This window comes from Scardinius erythrophthalmus, assembly GCF_964197995.2.
Source record: "Scardinius erythrophthalmus genome assembly, chromosome: 4".
NCBI lineage: Eukaryota > Metazoa > Chordata > Actinopteri > Cypriniformes > Leuciscidae > Scardinius > Scardinius erythrophthalmus.
The window spans coordinates 45,701,173-45,722,238 of NC_138224.1; the positions used below are offsets into that span (position 1 = coordinate 45,701,173).

Here is a 21,066-nt window from a genome sequence, read left to right on the forward strand (position 1 = left end):
ACATAAATATGCAAAACAAAAATGGGTCTCAGTAAAGTGGTATTTTATCACATGCTGTATATACAGTTATGTTGTTCAATCCAAATTAATCATACCTCGTCCCTCTCGATCGCAGCAGCGTCATCTTCTATTTGCTGATGGAGAACTTGTGTGCGTTCATGATGTTGCTCGTGACCTCTGAAGCTCTGTTTTTCACGAAGCCGCTCAGTTGCTCGAGAAAGCTTGAGTCTGGATGATTCGCTCTCTTTGTCCAGCTCCTGTTGAATCCTTTGCTCATGTTCCAAACGTTCCAGACGTCTTCTCTCCTCCTCTTGCTGTCTTTGTTTTTCATATTCTTCCATTTGTCCTGTTTAAAGATATCATAAAATACCACAAGATTAGAAACTACGTATCCCCTAAAGCAGTGGTCTTCACTATTTTTTTCATGAGAGCCGCACTGATAGGACAAAGTCAGTAGGAGAGCCATTTTACCGCAAAGTATAAAAAGTTACATCCAGTCATAAATACCATGTCTGCCTATCAGTCACCCCTGAACATACAATATGCAGTGCAAATACAAAAAGGGGGAATTATTTATGATTTATCAGTCAAATTTGTAACTGAGACAAGGTGATTTCTTTTAATGAAAAAAAAAAAACAGGATTTCCAGAAAATATTCATCCCAGAATGACCTTAAAGGCACAATATGTATTTTTTTTGCTTTAAAAATAGCAAAAATCACTATATCTATGTTATATATTTTTTTTAGTTGTGTACTTACATTATCCCGACTGTTTCCAACAACTTTCAAACCAGGAGAAATTTTAATTTAATTTTTAGACACGGCGCGTTTCTTTATTTCCGTTTTGTCGCAGTCAATGGCGTCATATCCGCGTTGTCTCTAGTTTCCGCTCGTACTGCCATGGCAACCAGAGCTATGAGCAGAGCCATCTGATAGTAACCAAAGCGACAGACGCAGACAACTGTGTAGTTCGCAATGTCTATCTGCACGCTGTTGTTGTTTCGTTCAAACATTATGGACCATGGCAAGCAGACTTTGGATAAAAAAGGAGAACTAAAACGAGAATCAATATCAGCGCGGTGTTTTCGAGATGCCTAGAGCTCCCATAGACAGTATATAAACGAGAGCTCCACGTCCGAGACTTCGACCGCTCCTACATGTACTTTATTAAACAGGTGAGCACATTTACATAAAACTAATCAATGTTATATAGTTCAACAATGATAAAATGTTATAATATGATCTGTATGTTATTCTAATGTTGATGTAACTTAGCTTACTGCTAACGTTAGTCTCATACAGATGAACAACAAACTAACACATACATTTCAACACACTGAATTGAAATGCAGTTTAGTGTGATAGTGTAATGTTAGACCAGGTGAAACAGGGCTGCGTTACCTCACAAGTTTAATTTGTCTAATAAACTGACCTGTGAGTTGTAATTCTGCACTTGCGTGTAGTTCGGTAACGTAGAATGAAATGTCCGTATTCCTTTTATATCCGCGGGACTCGCGTCGCATGTGGAGCTGATAGCTGTCTCTTAGCAATCCCGACCTGCTTCATATCACAGTCATGATAAAAGCATCGATGTATTCAGTCATCCATAAACATTATTAGATCGGTCAGCTTGACGTTGACGACAATATCCATAATTCGTAGCATGTGTTGCGTCATCAAACTACGCCTTTGTTATTGTAAGAAGTTAGCGACTCCTAGTGGACAAAAAATTCCATACTGTACGTTTAAGTATTTTCTACATTAGCCCATCATGTAGGCCTATCTAACCATCCAAGAGCACATGCAGCGTTAAGAGCTGGAAAGACCGCCATAACTGGCAACTCTGCAGAGACTGGATATGTTTACATGCACAACTTTTGTTTCAATCGGACTGAATTCATTCCGATTGATGAATCTGAATGTATTGTAGTTTACATGAACGCTAAACATCGCGATGTGATACATGATCGGGTTGATGTGCGTGTTTATAAGTAAAAAAATTCAAATCGGAATATGAACATATGAACCGTTGTGCCGTGCTGTTTGTAGGCTATTTATCACGCAGTAAAAATGCCCACAACCAGTCGTCTGTATGATAATCTGAAACAAGGACTGGTGAGCCGTTGTCCTGCTTCACTTCACAGATGCTGAGTGAAAGGAGAATTATAGAATGACAGGACATTCATTTATGTGACACTTTATTAATCAGGAGAACAGCTCGTTCAGCGCATCATACGTCGTCCTTTCAGTTTCGGTTTTCAGTCGATCACGTTTTTTCACGTTCTCTCGATAAACCACCCCTTTAAATCCGATCGAAATTATTTGTAATAGAGCTGACACTTCGAGTTTTTAACGGGTTATGTTAAAGCCCTACTTGTTATTAATGTTTTTATGAAATATCTGTAGTGAATGCATTATCATATCATCGTATTATTTACCGCCATGCGAGCCACAAATTAAAGCTTGGCGAGCCGCATGAGGCTTGCGAGCCGCGCAATGAGTAACACTGCCCTAAAGGGACGTGATGGTGGAAAAAATTTGGGATGGGAGAATAAAAAAAATATATATTTTGTGTTCCAATTTTTTTTATGATTCATTTATATTTTTTATTATACATTCAGGGTGAAAGAAAAAAAAAAGTAAATACACAGGCATAAATAAGTAATAATAACAACAAAAATAAAAGACATGACAAAGAGTAAAAATGAAGGTGGTAAAATAAATATATAAATGCAAATACAAATACATTCTCATCAGCAGTATTTTTCAGTTCTCCATTATCTTAGACAGAGAAAGTAATAAATGCACTTAATTCTAAATATTAATGTAAAATGATACTATTATCTGGAATGAAAAGGGCTAATCAGACAAATTAGGAAAATGCAATGTTTGTACATGAAAAAAAGGGTGTCCAAATTTTAGAGAATGAATTTTAGAAACTTTTTTTCAAGTTTGACGAAGTACAAGGCATCTTTAATCCATCTAGAGTGTGATGAGGGATGGGAGTTCTTCCAGTTAAGCAAAATTTGTCATCTGGTCAACAATGTGAGAAAAGCTACAAAATCAGCAAAATAGCAGGAAACCGAATAGTCAGCAGGCAGGACACCAAACAGGCCAATGATAGGAGAGGGTTGAATATATAACAAACATATGCATTCCCACCACTGATCTATATAATGACTGGATGGCTCATGACGTTCTAAACTGCCAGAGGGTAGTGAAGCCACCGGAAGTGTTCGAGCGGCCATCTTACGATTCCCTACCAGCAGAGGGCTCCAACGGCCGTTATACAGAGATTGGTAGCTCCGACGACACTTCTAAGCTGTGCAGCATACAAGTGTAAAACGACGTTCACTAAAATATGTAGAAAAACTGCCCACAGGTTGTAATTCAAGCCCTGTAAGTAGTAATGTATATGCACAATTGTCGCTATTCCCGTGTTGGTTTCTCTGAGGCAAGAGTTATGCTTCTTCTTCAAAATTTTTATTTTTTTTATAAAACAGTCAACAGTAGCCTATACGAAACCTCAGAGAAGCAATACCGGTAATCACAATTAAGTGTTCAATAGCGACACCATTTGACAGCTTCAAAAGAGCTTCGTGCAGAGTCCGTTTACCGCTACCCATACAATTTGTATTACTGTAAAACTTCAAATAATAGCCGAGTCCCAAATAGATGCCTGTCTCTTTTACACGGTTTGGCTACAGGTTTGTATAAATAAAGGCCGGTCTCAAATAGAGGCCTGGTCTGTTTTTTAGTTTCGGGTTGTATTTAATCTTCTAAACCTGTCAGATCGTCTGTTTAAGCCAGTTCTATGGAGCAGATTGCACACGCAAGAGAGCCCTGCGCATCTGGGCGGGAGCTGTTAGCGCAAACAGAGTTAGCGGAGGCCGGAGAGGGAGAAGTGGAGGAAAGCGATGAGGAGGAGGAATTTACCAATGAACGTGTAGTTGAGGATCGCGGTGATGATGATAGTGATGAATAGGGTCCTTTTTTATCACATTATTGCAGTTGTTTTACAGGGTAGCCTTCATTCTTTCTCGTTGATGTGTTTCTGGCAACTAGTTCATAGGCTCGATGGATATTACTGGTAACTTGTATTGTTCAGCCCATGGCTGTCACATCGTTTCGTTTTTTTTATGCTGCCAATAATCTAAAGGGGGTCGCACACGCCGTACGAAAGGCGCAGCGCCGCGTCGCATCTATGACAACTCGAGGTATCGCACACTGGACACGCACTTTGTCAGTTTATGGCCAGCAATATAGTTATGTTTAAGAATATTATGGAATTAAGATCATGTCTGCACTATGTTATGATTTTACTGTACAATTACATACAATCGTTGCTTAGTGTGCAGTCTGAATTTACTTTAACTCAAGAGCATCCGTTAACAACTGAATGAATTGAGAATATCACCTGAAAATCCGATAACATCAGCAATTTTCATTCAAGCAGCTGATTTCTGTAAATGAATGTAAAACTGAATCTATATTGCAGCACAAGGTGAAGTCAGTATATACATTAACGACGATTTGAGACAATGTACACTCATAGAGAATAATGTGTTTGAATTTTAAAGATGTGGCGCTGCGCTGCTCGTCTGGTGTGCGACCCCATTTAGACATTCGGAAATATAGTAGGCTAATTCTGACATTAACTGATCTGTTAAACACAAACACAGATATGGTATCCTCCTACTGTCATGCTCATCTCAACACTAAATTAAAGGCCTGTCTCATATAGACGCCTGTCTCAAAATACAAGCCGGTGCAGTTTGTCAATTTGGGAAAATAAAAGCCTGGACTATTATTTGAAGTTTTACGGTATGCATTTCCTGAACATGTACTTGCTAACTAATCAAACACTTTATTTGAACAAACTACTTATCTATAAAACACAATCGGTCTTCTGACCTTTTACTATCGTGTCAATTGATTTTGATATGCGCCAGGGAGAGAATCATGCTTACTCGTGTTGTTTGAAGACGGTGAGAGTGCGCTCTCTCTCTCTGCTCGTTCTTACAGGTGCCCTGTCCACTGATCTAAATAATTTGTTGTTACAACGACTTATTTGTTCCCTCATTTTAATAAATCGTGAACACGTTTAACTAATTCCATCCCTCATTTTGATTTAATGAATTACAACGTGGCCACAATATAGTAAAATGAGGGAACAAATTAGTAAAACGTGCTGAGGTAGCCTATTATTAATTCGTGGCCACAAACAATATTCACCTGAATATTCACAAAAATATAGATCTTTAGCATTCACTATTTAACCCTCTATGGCATGACTTTTTTTTGTCCCATTTTTTGGGAGCTTGGGGGTTATTGATAACATATCCATCATAAAATGTGCCCCCCCTCCACCCCTGAACCACATATGGGTTTGTTGCCTCAGGGCAACACTGTGCTACGAGGGTACTAAAACTCAAAGGTTTTCTACATAAGTGGAATAGGGAAAACAAGCAATATATGCTTTAGAAAATGATTTATTTTGACAAACATCAATCACAAATGGTTTTAACCAATCACAAACATCAAATAATCAACAAAAACAACTATTACTACTAATTACAACTAACACCCCCCATATGTATGTGTATGTGTAGTGTTTGGTGTAAATGTTCATATGAATATGAACATTTATACATAAAGTGTTATGGGGGGTGTTAGTTGTAATTAGTAGTAATAGTTGTTTTTGTTGATTATTTGATGTTTGTGATAGGTTGAAACCATTTGTGATTGATGTTTGTCAAAATAAACCTTCTAATATTTGTTTTCCCTATTCCACCTATGTAGAAAACCTTTGAGTTTTAGTACCCTCGTAGCACAGTGTTGCCCTGAGGCAACAAACAAAAAAAAACACAGTTTTAGTATATAAATAAAAACAAAATAAATCTTTAAACAATCAAACATACTTCTTTACATACTGATGCACATGCATATATTTTTTAATAAAACAATATTTTAACTTAAACATGTTAAAAAGTGATATTTATCTTACTAATTGGTGGCACTCTGTAGCATGTGGTTTTGCTTCATTAAAGCACAGCTCCACCCCCCCAAAAAAGGTCACACCCACTTCAGCCCCTCATTTCATTGAACAGACATGTCAGGTGATATTATATATAAAAAAAATATATATAAAAAAATTAAAGGGGCGGTGTGAGGTCCAAAAATGTGGTTTGTTGCCTGAGGGCAACACCATGCCATAGATAGAGGGTTAATTAATAGTATCAAACAGTTCTTCTTACCTGTGAAGATAGCTCTTCAGAGAAGGCGGACTAGTGTTCTCATACAGCTTTTTATTCCTTTTGCAAAGAAATGGCCGTTTTTTAATAAGCAGGACAAATTTTCGACTTTAAACAAATGCCCATTTAAATGCTTAGGATATTTGCATTGTAAGAATGTACAGGGAGACTTTAAATTTAAAAACGGTTCCTCCTTAGGCAATGTTTTCTCAGTCAAATCATAAAATTTCCTATTGATTCAATTGAACGCGTGAGCTCACTAGGGAATACCAATATGGTGGCGCGGTGGCTTCACTGTTTATGGCGTCATGAGCTATCCAGTCATTCTATATAGATCAGAGGTTCCCACGCAAAGATATTTGCTTTGCCACGCAAAACCTGTTGTGAGCTCAGCCAGACACTTCCTGTTTAATGTCCCGCTGGCAGTGTTTCAGAGGTCTGTACGTTAATGGAGCGTTTCGTGTTTGAACTTGGACTCAAATACAAAGAAATGCGGTCAGTTGTTAACTTATAGGTGGTATCAGTGATTTCAGGCCCAAATATATATATTTTTTTCCTAACGATCCGCTAGCTGCCCGCCCCATATGCATGCCGTCAAAAAAACGCGTCTCTGTAGGCAGCCTAGGCTCTGAGATCTGCACACAAAAACAAATGGTTTCACCAAACACTCAAAACAAAAACAAATAGTGTTCCAACCAATCACAGACAGGGGGAGTGTGTTGTGAGGTTTTGAGCCAGCTTTTTCTTCATCTCCGACTTCGCGTGCAGCCGTGCATGAGCACGGCTTTTTTGTGTGCAGATCTCAGAGCCTAGGCTGCCTACAGAGACGCGTTTTTTTGACGGCATGCATATGGGGCGGGCAGCTAGTGGATCGTTAGGAAAAAAATATATATATTTTTGGGCCTGAAATCACTGATACCACCTTTAAGGAGTTCAGTGAAGTTGGCAATATAATCACAGATTCAAACTTCCCGGATAAACATTGTTAAAACACAAATTACACTTATTAATGATCAAATAATTCCCTCCATCAATTCTACATTTATGTAAATGCTGCGTGACTTCTATGTGTTTTAATGGGTGCGCGCGCTGAACATTCGAGTTGCATTTGAACTGGAGCAGAGGGCGTTGTCATGGAAACGGGACGGCAGCTCAACTGAGACAAGCAGTAACTCCGTCTCTCAGTGTTGTTTTCACTACTTTCAGGTAAGTTTAGTCCCCAATCTTACACAAATAGTACATACAAATGCTTCTGACACATTCTTTCATGTAAATGAAGTTGAATTAATTTACGCTTCTGTTGAATATTTACGTTATAGAAATGGTTTGGGAAAAGTCTGTTAGCATCTCAACCGTTAAGCTCATTAGAGTTAGGTTAACTATAGACTCGAGCTGTACGTTTGGGCTTTTAATCCCATATTATGTGAGATTTTGATAGTTTTGTGAAGGTTTTGCTGGCAATTTTTCAATGTGTGAATGAAAGTAAACTAACTTATTTAACTTAAAAGTATTCACTGGACGGTTAATTCATAGTTTTCTCGTGACGTCACACGACTCACACCAATATAGGAACGCCCACCTGGAGGGCAAATCAAACGGGTGTTATAATGCCATTTACGCCTAGTATTAACATGAATGTCACGCAACCATTTAATGCACAAGTCAGTTGAATCACCATTTTATATTAATATGCTCTTTTAATTTAAGCGCACAGCCACACGTCACACAGAGGCCTATTTTAAAAAAATCTATTTATTCCTGATATTTAAGAAAAATAGATATTTAAGAAAAATGCGATGTGCAATAACTCATTAAATAATGCAATATTTGATACGCGATCCAATAATACTTAAAGTGTGTAAAATAAATTTAAATTATCTTTCAAATATATTCAAAATTTTATAACCTACAGTACATGCATGTTTCACATTCTTTTTATGACAAGAAAACATCCCTACAGCTTCTGAAAATGAACAGCAGTGTAGCATTACTATTTACTGTAGCCATAAGAAGTGTTATTTTAACATCAGTGTAAACCACAGGGGTTAGGTTATCCTACATTAGGTTTATTTAACAACAGAACCTGAATGATCAAATGTAAAAATACAACACTGCTTAGTTTTCACTGTATGAATTAAATATATCCTGATTCTTATTAAAGCTACAAAAGTTATTCAGCCAAGAGCAGTGAGTGATTTTCTCTTTGTCTTTTGTTCACCCCAGTTATTGCAAGCTGTTGCGATATCACGATATATACATTTGCGACAATTCGATCAATTCAGTGCAGCCCTATTTCATATGTATGATAATCATATGAAATGTTCACCTTTTTGATTTGCTGTTAAAGTGTGTGCACTTACAATTCACATGGTTGTGTTAAAAAAAAATAAGTTGCAAGATTGGTGCAGAAACATTAAAATAACATTTTAACATGAAAGAAAGTGGACATTTTAATGTTCTTGGAATGTTCCAAATAAACGTTCTTTGAACATTATGTTAACATTCCAGCAACGTTATGCTGATATACTTCTTAAAATAACATTTTAACATGAAATGTTCCTGTAACGTTATGCTAACCTTAAGATAACATTCCAGCAATGTTAAGCAAACTGGATTTTTTTTTATTTTTCAACCCATTTGTGAGCTCAACCTGGCAACCTACAACCCAGTTGCGCAGTAGATATCTGCGCAGGAAGTAGACGCGAGAAGTTGAATAAACGCACTGGTACAAATGGGAAGAGAAGACTCAGTGGTAAATATTTAGCGCAATTAAAGCAGCATCCCTTTTTTCTGTCATCCTTTGGCTGGCGTTATATTATATGATGCGCTCTTATTGCAATATGCTTTTAAACCATTTAAGCCAAGACAAAGCGCCTGAGCGCCAGAATCAAGTTCTCTTTCGGCTTGAAGTTGTACGAACACTAACATGCAATTATGCCAAAATGTCTGTTTTGTCGAGTATCCTCATAAGAGCAGACTGAGCAGTCTTAAATTAGTTAAATAAAGTTTTAAATGAACGTAAAGAGTTGTGAGAGAATGAGACCCGCATCTCTGTCAGCAGCGGTTGGTTTTAAAGGGACAGCCAGGGACGTGCATAGGGGGGTTGAGTTGTATAACAAGGTGAGTTTGTGATGTATAACAAACGAACGATCATCATCAGGGTTCCAGACTTTTTGAGCATTATTTGAGAATGTGCGAGTTAAAATTGTATGTGGTCGCATTTGTGCGAGTGCATGGTCATGGAATTTTCCTGCATTGAACTTGCTTTAGCGCCCGCCAAAGTGAATTTTCGTCCCGCCAAAGTCTTATTTGATCTGTGAGTAATGTAGATGAACTGCTGCGCTTATGACAGGGAGCATGTTTAACTGAGAGAGAGAGAGAGAGAGAGAGAGAGAGAGAGAGAGAGAGAGAGAGTTCCATTCAGCAACAGCAGCAAGAAAATGAGCTCCTGATTTTTTGCTTTTTAAATGTTGTTTTAAGACAAGACAGACAATCAGTTTTGATACAATTCTACAAAATAAGACCTTCTGCAACATATTAACTACAAAAGGACTTTAAATCCATCAAGAAAAAATCAGCAGAAGACAACTAGCAGACAGCTAACTGACAGAAGGCTAAAAGGTCCCACAACTGCCACCAGAGAGAAGAAAGAAGAACTCTAAGTGAGTAGAGATATAATACAAAATATCTACAATCAACTACCTTTATTTTGGGGAAAAGATTTGCCCAAAAACTGAGTTTGAACAAATTAAGCTACAGTTAAAGGGCTAACTCCAGTGGATATTAACATATTCATAAAACAACAACAACAACAACAACAACAACAACCAACTGCCAGCAACTGTCAAAATATTTGAACAATGACAGAATCAATACCCATAACATACCCATCCAAAGCTACCAATGAGATCCTAAAGAAAAGACACAAAGAAAATCTCCTCAAGAACAGTCCAGAAACCCTGTACTCAGACCTGTACAGGACCGGAGAGGTCAGTAACATCATATTCTACACAGAAGACCCAGAAGCCTGGCACTCAGCGATCAGACATCATTACCCCACAGTGATCAGAAAGGGCATCAGTAATGGATGGAAACTGCAGATTAAAGAAGGAGATGATTCAGATTCTGATGTCACAATAACAGCTAACCTATATAAAAATGGGACTGTAATGATTCAGGGGAAGCTGAAACAATTTGAAAAAGATTTCCTCCAAATTAAAGAAAAAGCTCAGCTGAACAAGCTCAGCCCTAATACACAGAAGAGTGCAGAAGACACCTCGACCTCCAGCCATCAGTCCAGGGACGACAGTGAGGAGATCTCCCTTCTGCACAGCATCATCAGCGACATGAAGGAGAAGTTCAGGGAGATGGAGCTGGAGCTGGTGCAGCTGAGAGAGGAGATGCATCGAGCAGTGAAGGAGACTGATCCAACAGAGAAAGAAGCGGATTACAGGAAAGAAATAGAAATCCTTAAGAAAGAAACCCAAGAAATGAAAAACCAGGGAGAGGAGTACAAAAATCAGCTGTCTGTAATGAGGGAAGAGTTGAGGAAGCTGAGAGAGAACAGAGAGTCAGCTGTGGAGAAGCAGCCGACACAGAGAGGAGAACAGCAGAGCTCAGAGGAGACGGCTCCTCCAGCGACCACACAGACCCAGCCCAGTGGCCCTCCTCCATCCGACTCCTGCAGGCAGTCACAGCCTCAGGTTATACTCCTCATGGACTCCAATGGCAAGTTCATCGACGAAAAGAAACTGTTTCCAAGAACAAACATAAAGAAAATATGGTGCCCAAACACACAGAAGGCCCTGGAGCTCTTGTGTGAAGAGCAGCTGGGTTCCCCCAGCCACATTATCATCCACACCGGCACCAACGACCTCAGAGCTCAGCGAGAGAGAGTAGCCACAGCTCTCATTAATGTGGCAGAGAAGGCAACCTCCAACTTCCCCAACTCCAAAATCATCCTCTCCACCCTGCTACTGCGCTCTGATTTCCACCCAGACACCATCAGGCATATAAATGCTAGAGTATCCAGAGACTGTGCCCTAATGCCCAACGTACACCTGGCTCAGCACCCCACACTGAACCTCAGCAGCCTTTATGACCATGTCCATCTCCACAGAAGGGCAATCCCCATCTTCGCCAAAACCCTGAAGGACATCGCACTCAACCGCAGATCCAGCGCACCACAGCGACCTCATGGACACCCCATAGAGCCACTGCAGGGACACCCCTCAAAACACCACCCCTTCACCTCTGACCGGAGGAGCCCCACGACAGGCCCTGTGTTTCCCCCTGGAAGACACCGCATGACCCGGCCTGCAGCCCCCTCGCCTTCTCATCCACACGAACATCAGCAGGAGCAGCAGCCGGGCAGCCGGAGCTACGCTGAAGCAGCCAGCCGATCACTGACCCACCCCAGCACAGTCCACAGCCAGCCGGCCTCATCTCCATCCAGAGACCTCTCACACATCCAGCACATGCTGACTCTGCTGTGCTCACACCTCATGGGTTAGTGACAGAAAAAAAAAAAATTTATACACAAGAAAATGTCTGTATGCGTGCATGTGTATGTGTGTGGTGTGAGTGTTTTATTTCTATTTATTTTAAAACAGATTCTTAGAAACCTATTATTTATTATTCTTGAAAAAAAAAAAAAAAAAAAAAAAGTATGGATGTGTATTTATTTTTATTTTGTCTATTTTGTATCAGATTCTTAGAAACCTCATATTAATTCTTCTAAAAAAAAAAAATGTGTGTATATGTATATATATATATATATATATATATATATATATATATATATATATATATATGTATATGAGTGTGTATGTGTGGATGTATATACATACATAATATGAATGTGATGTCTTTGCATATTTATTTTACTTGGTTTATGCAATTAGTTTATATTCTTAGATACATCATAATATTAATATATTCTTCTTGATTTGTCAATTCAATATACTGATGTCTGTCTTGTTTTGAAATAACAAATGTAATTATTTAATGAGCTCATATTCTCTAAAAGTCACATGTTGGAATATTCAAGGACTGAGGTCCTCTGTTTTTGGTATTAAGAGCCAACATTCAGACTTTAAAAAGGAAATTCATGATTCTGACATCATAATACTGCAAGAAACATGGAATGTTAGGGATTTGTCCACTGGCTGCCCAATTGGATTTAGAGAAGTAGTTCTACCATCAACGAAACTAAGAGGGGTGACTCAGGGCAGAGAGTCAGGGGGGATGCTGATATGGTATAGAGCAAATCTCATAGACTCAATCAAAACCATACACATCGGAAAATTTTACATTTGGTTAAAAATCCAAAAAGACATCGTCTCCACAGACCGTGACATATTCTTGTGTGCTATATACCTCCCCCCAGCCGAGTCTCCCTATTACAGTGAAGACACCTTCTCCATCCTGCAAGATGATATTAGCCATTTCCAGACCAAAGGGAATGTGTTAATGTGTGGCGATTTAAACGCCAGAACTGGAAATTAACCAGACTTTGTCAGCACACAGGGAGACAAGTATACAAACACCAGCCACCCTCTGCCCTCATACCAGCTCAGAAATAATTATGACCAATTCACAAACAGAAGTGGGAGAAGTCTACTTGAGCTCTGTCGATCACTGGGCCTGTATATAGTGAACGGTCGCATACGGGGAGACTCTTTTGGTTGTTATACCTTTAATTCTTTCCTGGGCAACAGTACTGTCGATTATTTCATCACAGACATTGACCCAGTGCATCTCAGAGCATTCACAGTCAGTCCTCAAACACCTCTGTCAGACCACTGTACAATTACGCTATATTTAAGACGAACTCATACCAATGAATCACGCAGACAGCCCTCCCATTTACTGAAGCTGCAACAGCCCTACAAGTGGACAAAAAACAGCACAGAAAACTATCAAAATGCAATAGAAAGCCAAACTATCAAATTATTATTAGACAAATTTATAACTAACACATATTCACAAAATAAATTAGGCATAAATCTGGCACTAAGTGACATTACCAACATTTTCCACCAAACAGCATCCATGTGCAATTTGAAAAAGAAATCATCAAAAAGGAAACCAAAAAACACCAACGAAACGTGGTTTGACAGTGAGTGCAAACATATCCGAACAACAGTACGAAATCTGTCAAATCAAAAACACAGAGATCCTGACAATGAAGAACTCCGCCATCAATATCATGAAGCTCTTAGACTGTACAAACAAACTCTAAGAGTAAAAAAGGAAAAACACACAGAACAAATATTTCAAGAAATGGAGGAGTCAATAAATACCAGTAACTTCTGGAACAACTGGAACACTCTCTATAGACCACAACAGGGAGAACTGGCCATTCAAAACGGGAACATATGGAGGACACACTTTGAAAATCTGTACAAAACACCTGAAACAAATCCTGCTCGAAATGAATTAAAAACCAAATTAGAAATCCTTAAGGAAAAATTTAAGACAACCAGAACCCCCTAGATTTCCCAATCACTGTAGATGAGCTTACAGAGAGACTACATGCTTTAAAACCCAACAAGGCATGTGGCATTGATGGAATATTAAACGAAATGATCAAATACACAAATGAAAAATTCAAAACTGCAATAATCAAATTATTCAACACTGTTTTGAGTGTAGGATATTTCCCCGACTCCTGGAACCAAGGCCTGATTACACCGATCTTTAAACAAGGAGACAAATATGAGCCAAACAATTACAGAGGCATATGTGTCAATAGCAACCTGGGGAAAATATTCTGTTCGATTGTTAATATAAGACTGCAGAACTTTCTCAAAACCCACAAAATTCTGAACAAAAGTCAGATTGGTTTTCTGCCCAAACACAGAACATCTGACCACATCTACACCCTCCACACCATCATTGATAAACATGTTTACCAGAATAAATCTAAAGTCTTCGCTTGCTTTATTGACTTTGAGAAGGCTTTCGATTCGATCTGGCACGAAGGACTATTCCTAAAACTACTGGAAAATGGGATTGGAGGGAAAACATTTGATCTGATAAACACCATGTATAAAAACAACACATGTGCTGTAAAAATAGGGAATAATCGAACAGAATTTTTCCCCCAAAATCAAGGAGTCAGACAAGGTTGCCCATTGAGCCCCACTCTATTTAACATCTATATAAACGAATTAGCCAAAGCCTTAAATAACTCCACTGCCCCCGGCCCAACCCTGACGGACTCAGAGATCAGATGTCTCCTCTTTGCAGATGATCTAGTCATTCTGTCAGAAACAAAAGAGGGACTACAACAGCTCCTCGACGTCGTAGAGACATTCAGTCTAACGTGGGCTCTCAAAATTAACTTAGCTAAAACAAAAATAATGATTTTTCAAAATAGATCCAGGTGTAGGGAAAATAAATATGTCTTCAGAGCAGGAAACCAAGTCCTCCAACACACCCACGAATACACATATCTGGGACTAAAGCTGAGTTCAACAGGGAACTTTAATCTGGCTGTGAATGAACTGAAAGCAAAAGCAATGAGAGTCTTCTACATGATTAAAAACACTATTCGGCATGAAATTCCAATTCAAACCTGGCTAAAAATCCTAAAAGCAATAATCAAACCCATTGCTCTGTATGGCAGCGAGATATGGGGACCTCTAAAAACCTAAGATTTCTCAAAATGGGAAAAAGAGGAAATCAAAACTCTGCAAACCCAAATTTGTAAAAGCATCCTAAAAGTAAACAGAGCGACACCAAACAACTCGTGCAGAGCTGAATTAGGACAATACCCCCTGCTGATCACTATCCAGAAAAGAGCTGTGAAGTTCTACCAGCACCTAAAGCGCAGTGACCCGAGCTCATACCAGGCTGAGGCCCTGCGGTGTCAGGAGCAGAACCGGCACCGGAGCGCACTCTCTCAGCTCATGCTGAAACTACAGCCAGACAAGCACAGCACTATCTGGCCCAACCAAATTATTAAATTACAAAAACAAAATTACATTAACTATTGGAAAGATGCTACTAAATCACAAAAGAAGATGGAACTCTATTTACACCTGAAAAGAGATTATAAACCAGCAGAATACCTGAGCTGTGTGAAAGAGCATAAAGTGAGAAAGACCCTGACCAAGTACAGGCTGAGTGACCACAGTCTGGCTGTAGAGAGAGGCCGGCACAGGCAGAGATGGCAGCCGAGAGAGCAGAGGCTGTGTTCACTGTGCTCTCAGAGAGAGGTGGAGACAGAGGAACACTTCCTGATACACTGTGATCACTATCACAGCATTAGATCAGACTATTTCACTAGATTCCAACAACTAGAACCAAATTTTATGGCACTACCAAATTCAGAAAAATTAAATCATATTTTGGGTGAGGACTCCAGCTCATTCACAACAGCAGCAAAATATGTGACAGCCTGCCACAAACTACGAGAGTCAGCCAGTGGACAAAAATTTGTTTACTGATTGATTTATTGAATTTATTGATTACTAGTGCAAAAAATGCCCGTGCAAAATCAGTTTTTGTGTGTGTTTTTAGTAATTGTTGGTTTGGTGTGTTTGAGTGCTCATTGTTACAATTACACAGCAAAAGTTTAGTGACATCTTTATTTGTGCATGGAAAAAAGCACACAGTGAACTCCGAGAAAACGCTATGCTTGAGCAAACAGTTTGTGAATAGGCAACTACAAATGATGCCCGTGAAAGAGACTGTGAACGCATTGAATAGGATATGTTTAGTTGGTGAATAGCATAGGCTACTATTACACAGTAGCGATAGCGTTAAGCGCACCAGAATGAAATATAATATTCAGAAGTAAACAGCATAGCTGACTTACAGATTCAGTTTACATCCACAAATGAATAAGCGTGTCGATTCAGGGAGCAGTGCAAAATGCCCGTGCAAAATCAGTTTTTGTGAGCTGATCGCCGTCAAAAAAGTTCAGGAGATATTTCTTGCGATGGCAATATGATCAAAAATAACTTTATATTGATTCAATGGATTAATTGCATTTTGAAAAGAAAAAAAAAGTCATGAATTTATTGCATTTTTGGGAAAAAATAATCCGTTTTTATAATAAATCTTAAAAAATTCAAATCCAGATTTTGATTTTCAATGTTGTTATAACCTAAAGATGCTATGTGAAAGTTTGAAACAGAAAATAGTGGTTTTCACACATTTAGTGGTTATCTCACATTCGAGAGATATGCGAATAACACACAGACAGACAGACGGACGTTTCTGTAATTTATAGATAGATGGATTTATCAGGTTCGGGAACCAAACTATAATATTCAGAAGTAAACAGTGTAGCTGACTGAAGGTGATGATACACAGGGCAACTTTTTGAGCAATGTTGCTGGGCAATCTTGCAGATCGATTGTTGCTTAGGCACTTTCCCATTGAAAATTGGCAGTAAATTTCTGTCTGGATAATTTAGATCAGTCGTGGGCCCTGTGTCTCATCTGGTTGCCCGTTGACGGCAACATTGCCCAGCAAGATTGCTCAAAAAGTTGCCCTGTGTATCATCACCTTGAGTGTTTATGTCAGAATGTTTATTTTTAAACCACAACCTTCTTGGGGCTTCTTTGACCGATACAACTCTCTAATGTCAGAATGTTTATTTTTAAACCACAACCTTTTAAAAATGATATATTTAACGATATCTTTTGCATTTCTCATCCAAACAATGTCAAACTTGGCACTGCACTTACTCGTGCCCGTGGCGAGACACCTGTCGAGTTTGAAATCAATCGGACTAACGGTTCGAGAGATATGCGAGGAACAGACACACACACAGACAGACAGACAGACAGACAGACAGACAGACAGACAGACAGACAGACGTTCCTGTAATTTATAGATAGATTTGTGTATGTAATGTCCATTTATGTAATGGCCAATGCTTTGGCAATACTGTACAAGTCATGCCAATAAAGCTCATTTGAATTTGAATTTGAGAGAGAGAGAGAGAGAGAGAGAGAGAGAGAGAGAGAGAGAGAGAGAGAGAGAGACTCGGTCGCACGCACTCTCTCTTTTCGGAGCCAGGCAAAAGTGTAAACATATGGGGGGCCCTATCTTGCACCCAGCGCAATTGACTTTGTACACCGACGCATATATCATTCCTATTTTTCATTATCATTTCCTAAGCGCGTTTTTCCCTCCACAGAAGCACGTCGCTAAACTAGGGAATGAACTTGCGCTCCCTGGGCGGTTCAGTGCAAAAAAGGAGGCGTGTTCAGGCGCAAATGTTCCTTCATGCTATTTTGCAGGTTTAGAAAACAGTTGCGCCACTAACCAGGAAAAAATAGTTTAAAGTCAGTGGCGCGTTGCGCATGTTATTCATATGCTATTTTAAGGGCGCATGCTTGGCCATAATCAATGTAGCGTGTGCACAACGCGCATACACTTTGATTCTCTCATCTACACAGAAGCAGCAGTTTTCATTTTTGCAAATCATACATTATTACGATAGATAGATAGATAGATAGACAATTTATTATAAAAGCATACATCTAGCTTACACATTTACCCAAATTATCATACGCCTTTTTAACCGAAGTTAATTTGGGTGGGTTTCTCCATCCCCAACGTCCCTGACGAGAGCGTTGCTCTCCTCTGCTGTGAACCGCTCCTCGCGCGCGCCTGGCAAATCCGCCGTTATGATAGGAATCCGCTTTAGAACAAGCGCGCCTGCTCTTAAAGGGAATGTGAGATGTCGCTCTGATTGTTTTATTTCACGTTACGCCCAAACCACACCTATGAATAATGAAGCTACTTCAGACCAACCCATTTTAGATTTGCGTCGGGCGCAAGAGTCATTTATCCCGCCGGGAAAATAGCAACAGCGCCAAGACCCGCCCACAAAGTTACTTGCGCTTTGCGCTTTGACACTTGCGTTTCAGATCGTTAAAATAGGGCCCGGGGTGTGATTTGTGCATTTACTTTGCAAACTAAGCAATCACCGTGTCAATCATCGCGTACCTTGCCGCGAACAATGACGTATGATATTGTGCGTGTGGATGAACGTCTGGATAACGTACGTGTGGATAAACGTGTGGATAAACGCCTGGATAACGTACGTGTGGATGAACGTGTTGATGAACGCCTGGATTAATACTTAGGCTATATTCTATTATCTTTACTATTGTACCGATATGATCATAACACACACGTTTTCATGTTTTTGTGGGTTGGGCAACAGTGTAGACTATTAGTAATGAGTATAATAATAATTAGTATAATTATATTTACCCAAGATTTAATATAGTAGGACTGCAACAAGTGTTAGCTATATTACTTAAAGGAGCTGTATGTAAGATTGTGGCCAAAACTGGTACTGCAATCACTTTCAAATTACTGTATAGAGCGGTGTATCCCCTCCCCCTCCCCCTGACTCGAGGTTGCCAGATAGGCTGCAGGATCCAGCAGGAACATAGGCTGCAGTTTGTAGCTGCAGCTGTGGTAACTAGAGCAGAGCTGGCAACCCGGATGCAGAAACACTACTGACTTCGTGATTGGTAGATAGATGGAGGGCGGCGCTTCAGGCCAAAACACAAGATGACAACATCAACATCAGTTGAGGGCTGCAACTTCACTTTTTAAATGACAATATCCTGGCCGTACTACTTTTGTCAGTGATATAAGTATTTGAAATGAACATGATTTCTTAATGTCTAGTGACATATCAGGGCCATTTTATGATTAATTGAAATACATTTCTTACATACAGCTCCTTTAAGGCTGCCAGTTAGAAAAATGTAAATCAATTAATTAAATCTTGCAGTTGGTATTTGACAGATTTTACTGCCTACAGCAATTTTATAAATCTAAACATTTAGTAAACATGTTTAAATGAAATGCCTAGGTTAAAAAATGTTTTAAAAATGACCCAGAAACTAACCCAGTGATGTGTTAATATCACTGAACTATTGCTATACACTCACCTAAAGGATTATTAGGAACACCATACTAATACTGTGTTTGACCCCCTTTCGCCTTCAGAACTGCCTTAATTCTACGTGGCATTGATTCAACAAGGTGCTGAAAGCATTCTTTAGAAATGTTGGCCCATATTGATAGGATAGCATCTTGCAGTTGATGGAGATTTGTGGGATGCACATCCAGGGCACGAAGCTCCCGTTCCACCACATCCCAAAGATGCTCTATTGGGTTGAGATCTGGTGACTGTGGGGGCCATTTTAGTACAGTGAACTCATTGTCATGTTCAAGAAACCAATTTGAAATGATTCGAGCTTTGTGACATGGTGCATTATCCTGCTGGAAGTAGCCATCAGAGGATGGGTACATGGTGGTCATAAAGGGATGGACATGGTCAGAAACAATGCTCAGGTTGGCCGTGGCATTTAAACGATGCCCAATTGGCACTAAGGGGCCTAAAGTGTGCCAAGAAAACATCCCCCACACCATTACACCACCACCACCAGCCTGCACAGTGGTAACAAGGCATGATGGATCCATGTTCTCATTCTGTTTACGCCAAATTCTGACTCTACCATCTGAATGTCTCAACAGAAATCGAGACTCATCAGACCAGGCAACATTTTTCCAGTCTTCAACTGTCCAATTTTGGTGAGCTCGTGCAAATTGTAGCCTCTTTTTCCTATTTGTAGTGGAGATGAGTGGTACCCGGTGGGGTCTTCTGCTGTTGTAGCCCATCCGCCTCAAGGTTGTGCGTGTTGTGGCTTCACAAATGCTTTGCTGCATACCTCGGTTGTAACGAGTGGTTATTTCAGTCAAAGTTGCTCTTCTATCAGTCGGCCCATTCTCCTCTGACCTCTAGCATCAACAAGGCATTTTCGCCCACAGGACTGCCGCATACTGGATGTTTTTCCCTTTTCACACCATTCTTTGTAAACCCTAGAAATGGTTGTGCGTGAAAATCCCAGTAACTGAGCAGATTGTGAAATACTCAGACCGGCCCGTCTGGCACCAACAACCATGCCACGCTCAAAATTGCTTAAATCACCTTTCTTTCCCATTCTGACATTCAGCTTGGAGTTCAGGAGATTGTCTTGACCAGGACCACACCCCTAAATGCACTGAAGCAACTGCCATGTGATTGGTTGATTAGATAATTACATTAATGAGAAATTGAACAGGTGTTCCTAATAATCCTTTAGGTGAGTGTATGTTATTGTGTTAGTATAGTTTTGACCAATAAATTTAACACAAATATAAATCGTTGGATTATTTGGCAAAAATTTTGCATTAACGAGTATGTTGTTGTTGTTGTTGTTGTTGTTGTTATTATTATTATTATTATTATTATTATAGTCGTGTAAATACTTTAAGTTCAGTGCACTGACAATATTTACATTCAGTTAACTTAGAAGAAGCAAACCTTTTATTTTTATTTTTATTTTTTTCAAAATGTATTGGTTGCAATTGTTTTAATTTACAAACCAAGCAATGAAGACACAAAAAGAAACACGCTGAAGTCAAGTAAATGTAATTACAAACTCTCATAAGCTGACAGTGTGTTGAGGGAACACCTCCAGGAACAAACACAGGATGAACGCCCAAAATGTAACAAGGCAAAAGAACAGGTAGCAGTCTTTAATTGGGCTTGTTAGTACGGTGACGCATTGCTGCCACAAATATATTTTTTTCCACTCAATTATGTCGAAATATAATGTTAAAACGACATATTTTCTTGGCCTTATAAGGACATGTGTAGTCATGTACAAAATATGCCTTTATCCACATAAAATTTATAGCCAATCATTTTTCATCACTTCAACGTTCAAAAATCTGAAGCAATAGCAGCCCCCAATGGACATTTATGTTAAAAGATCAAAT

General features: G+C 39.3%; 2 protein-coding genes across 2 annotated transcripts in view; both read right to left on the reverse strand.

The window, feature by feature from the left end:
• Positions 1-21,066, reverse strand: part of LOC308689610 (stonustoxin subunit beta-like) — a 392,706-nt gene that overhangs the window by 237,986 nt on the left and 133,654 nt on the right. The gene's annotated exons all lie outside the window — the stretch shown is intronic.
• Positions 1-21,066, reverse strand: part of LOC308689755 (uncharacterized protein) — a 51,215-nt gene that overhangs the window by 16,111 nt on the left and 14,038 nt on the right. The window contains exon 5 of the mRNA XM_081363658.1: positions 96-346. Within this exon, the coding sequence (XP_081219784.1) occupies positions 96-346 (251 nt within the window). The remainder of the gene's footprint in view (positions 1-95; positions 347-21,066) is intronic.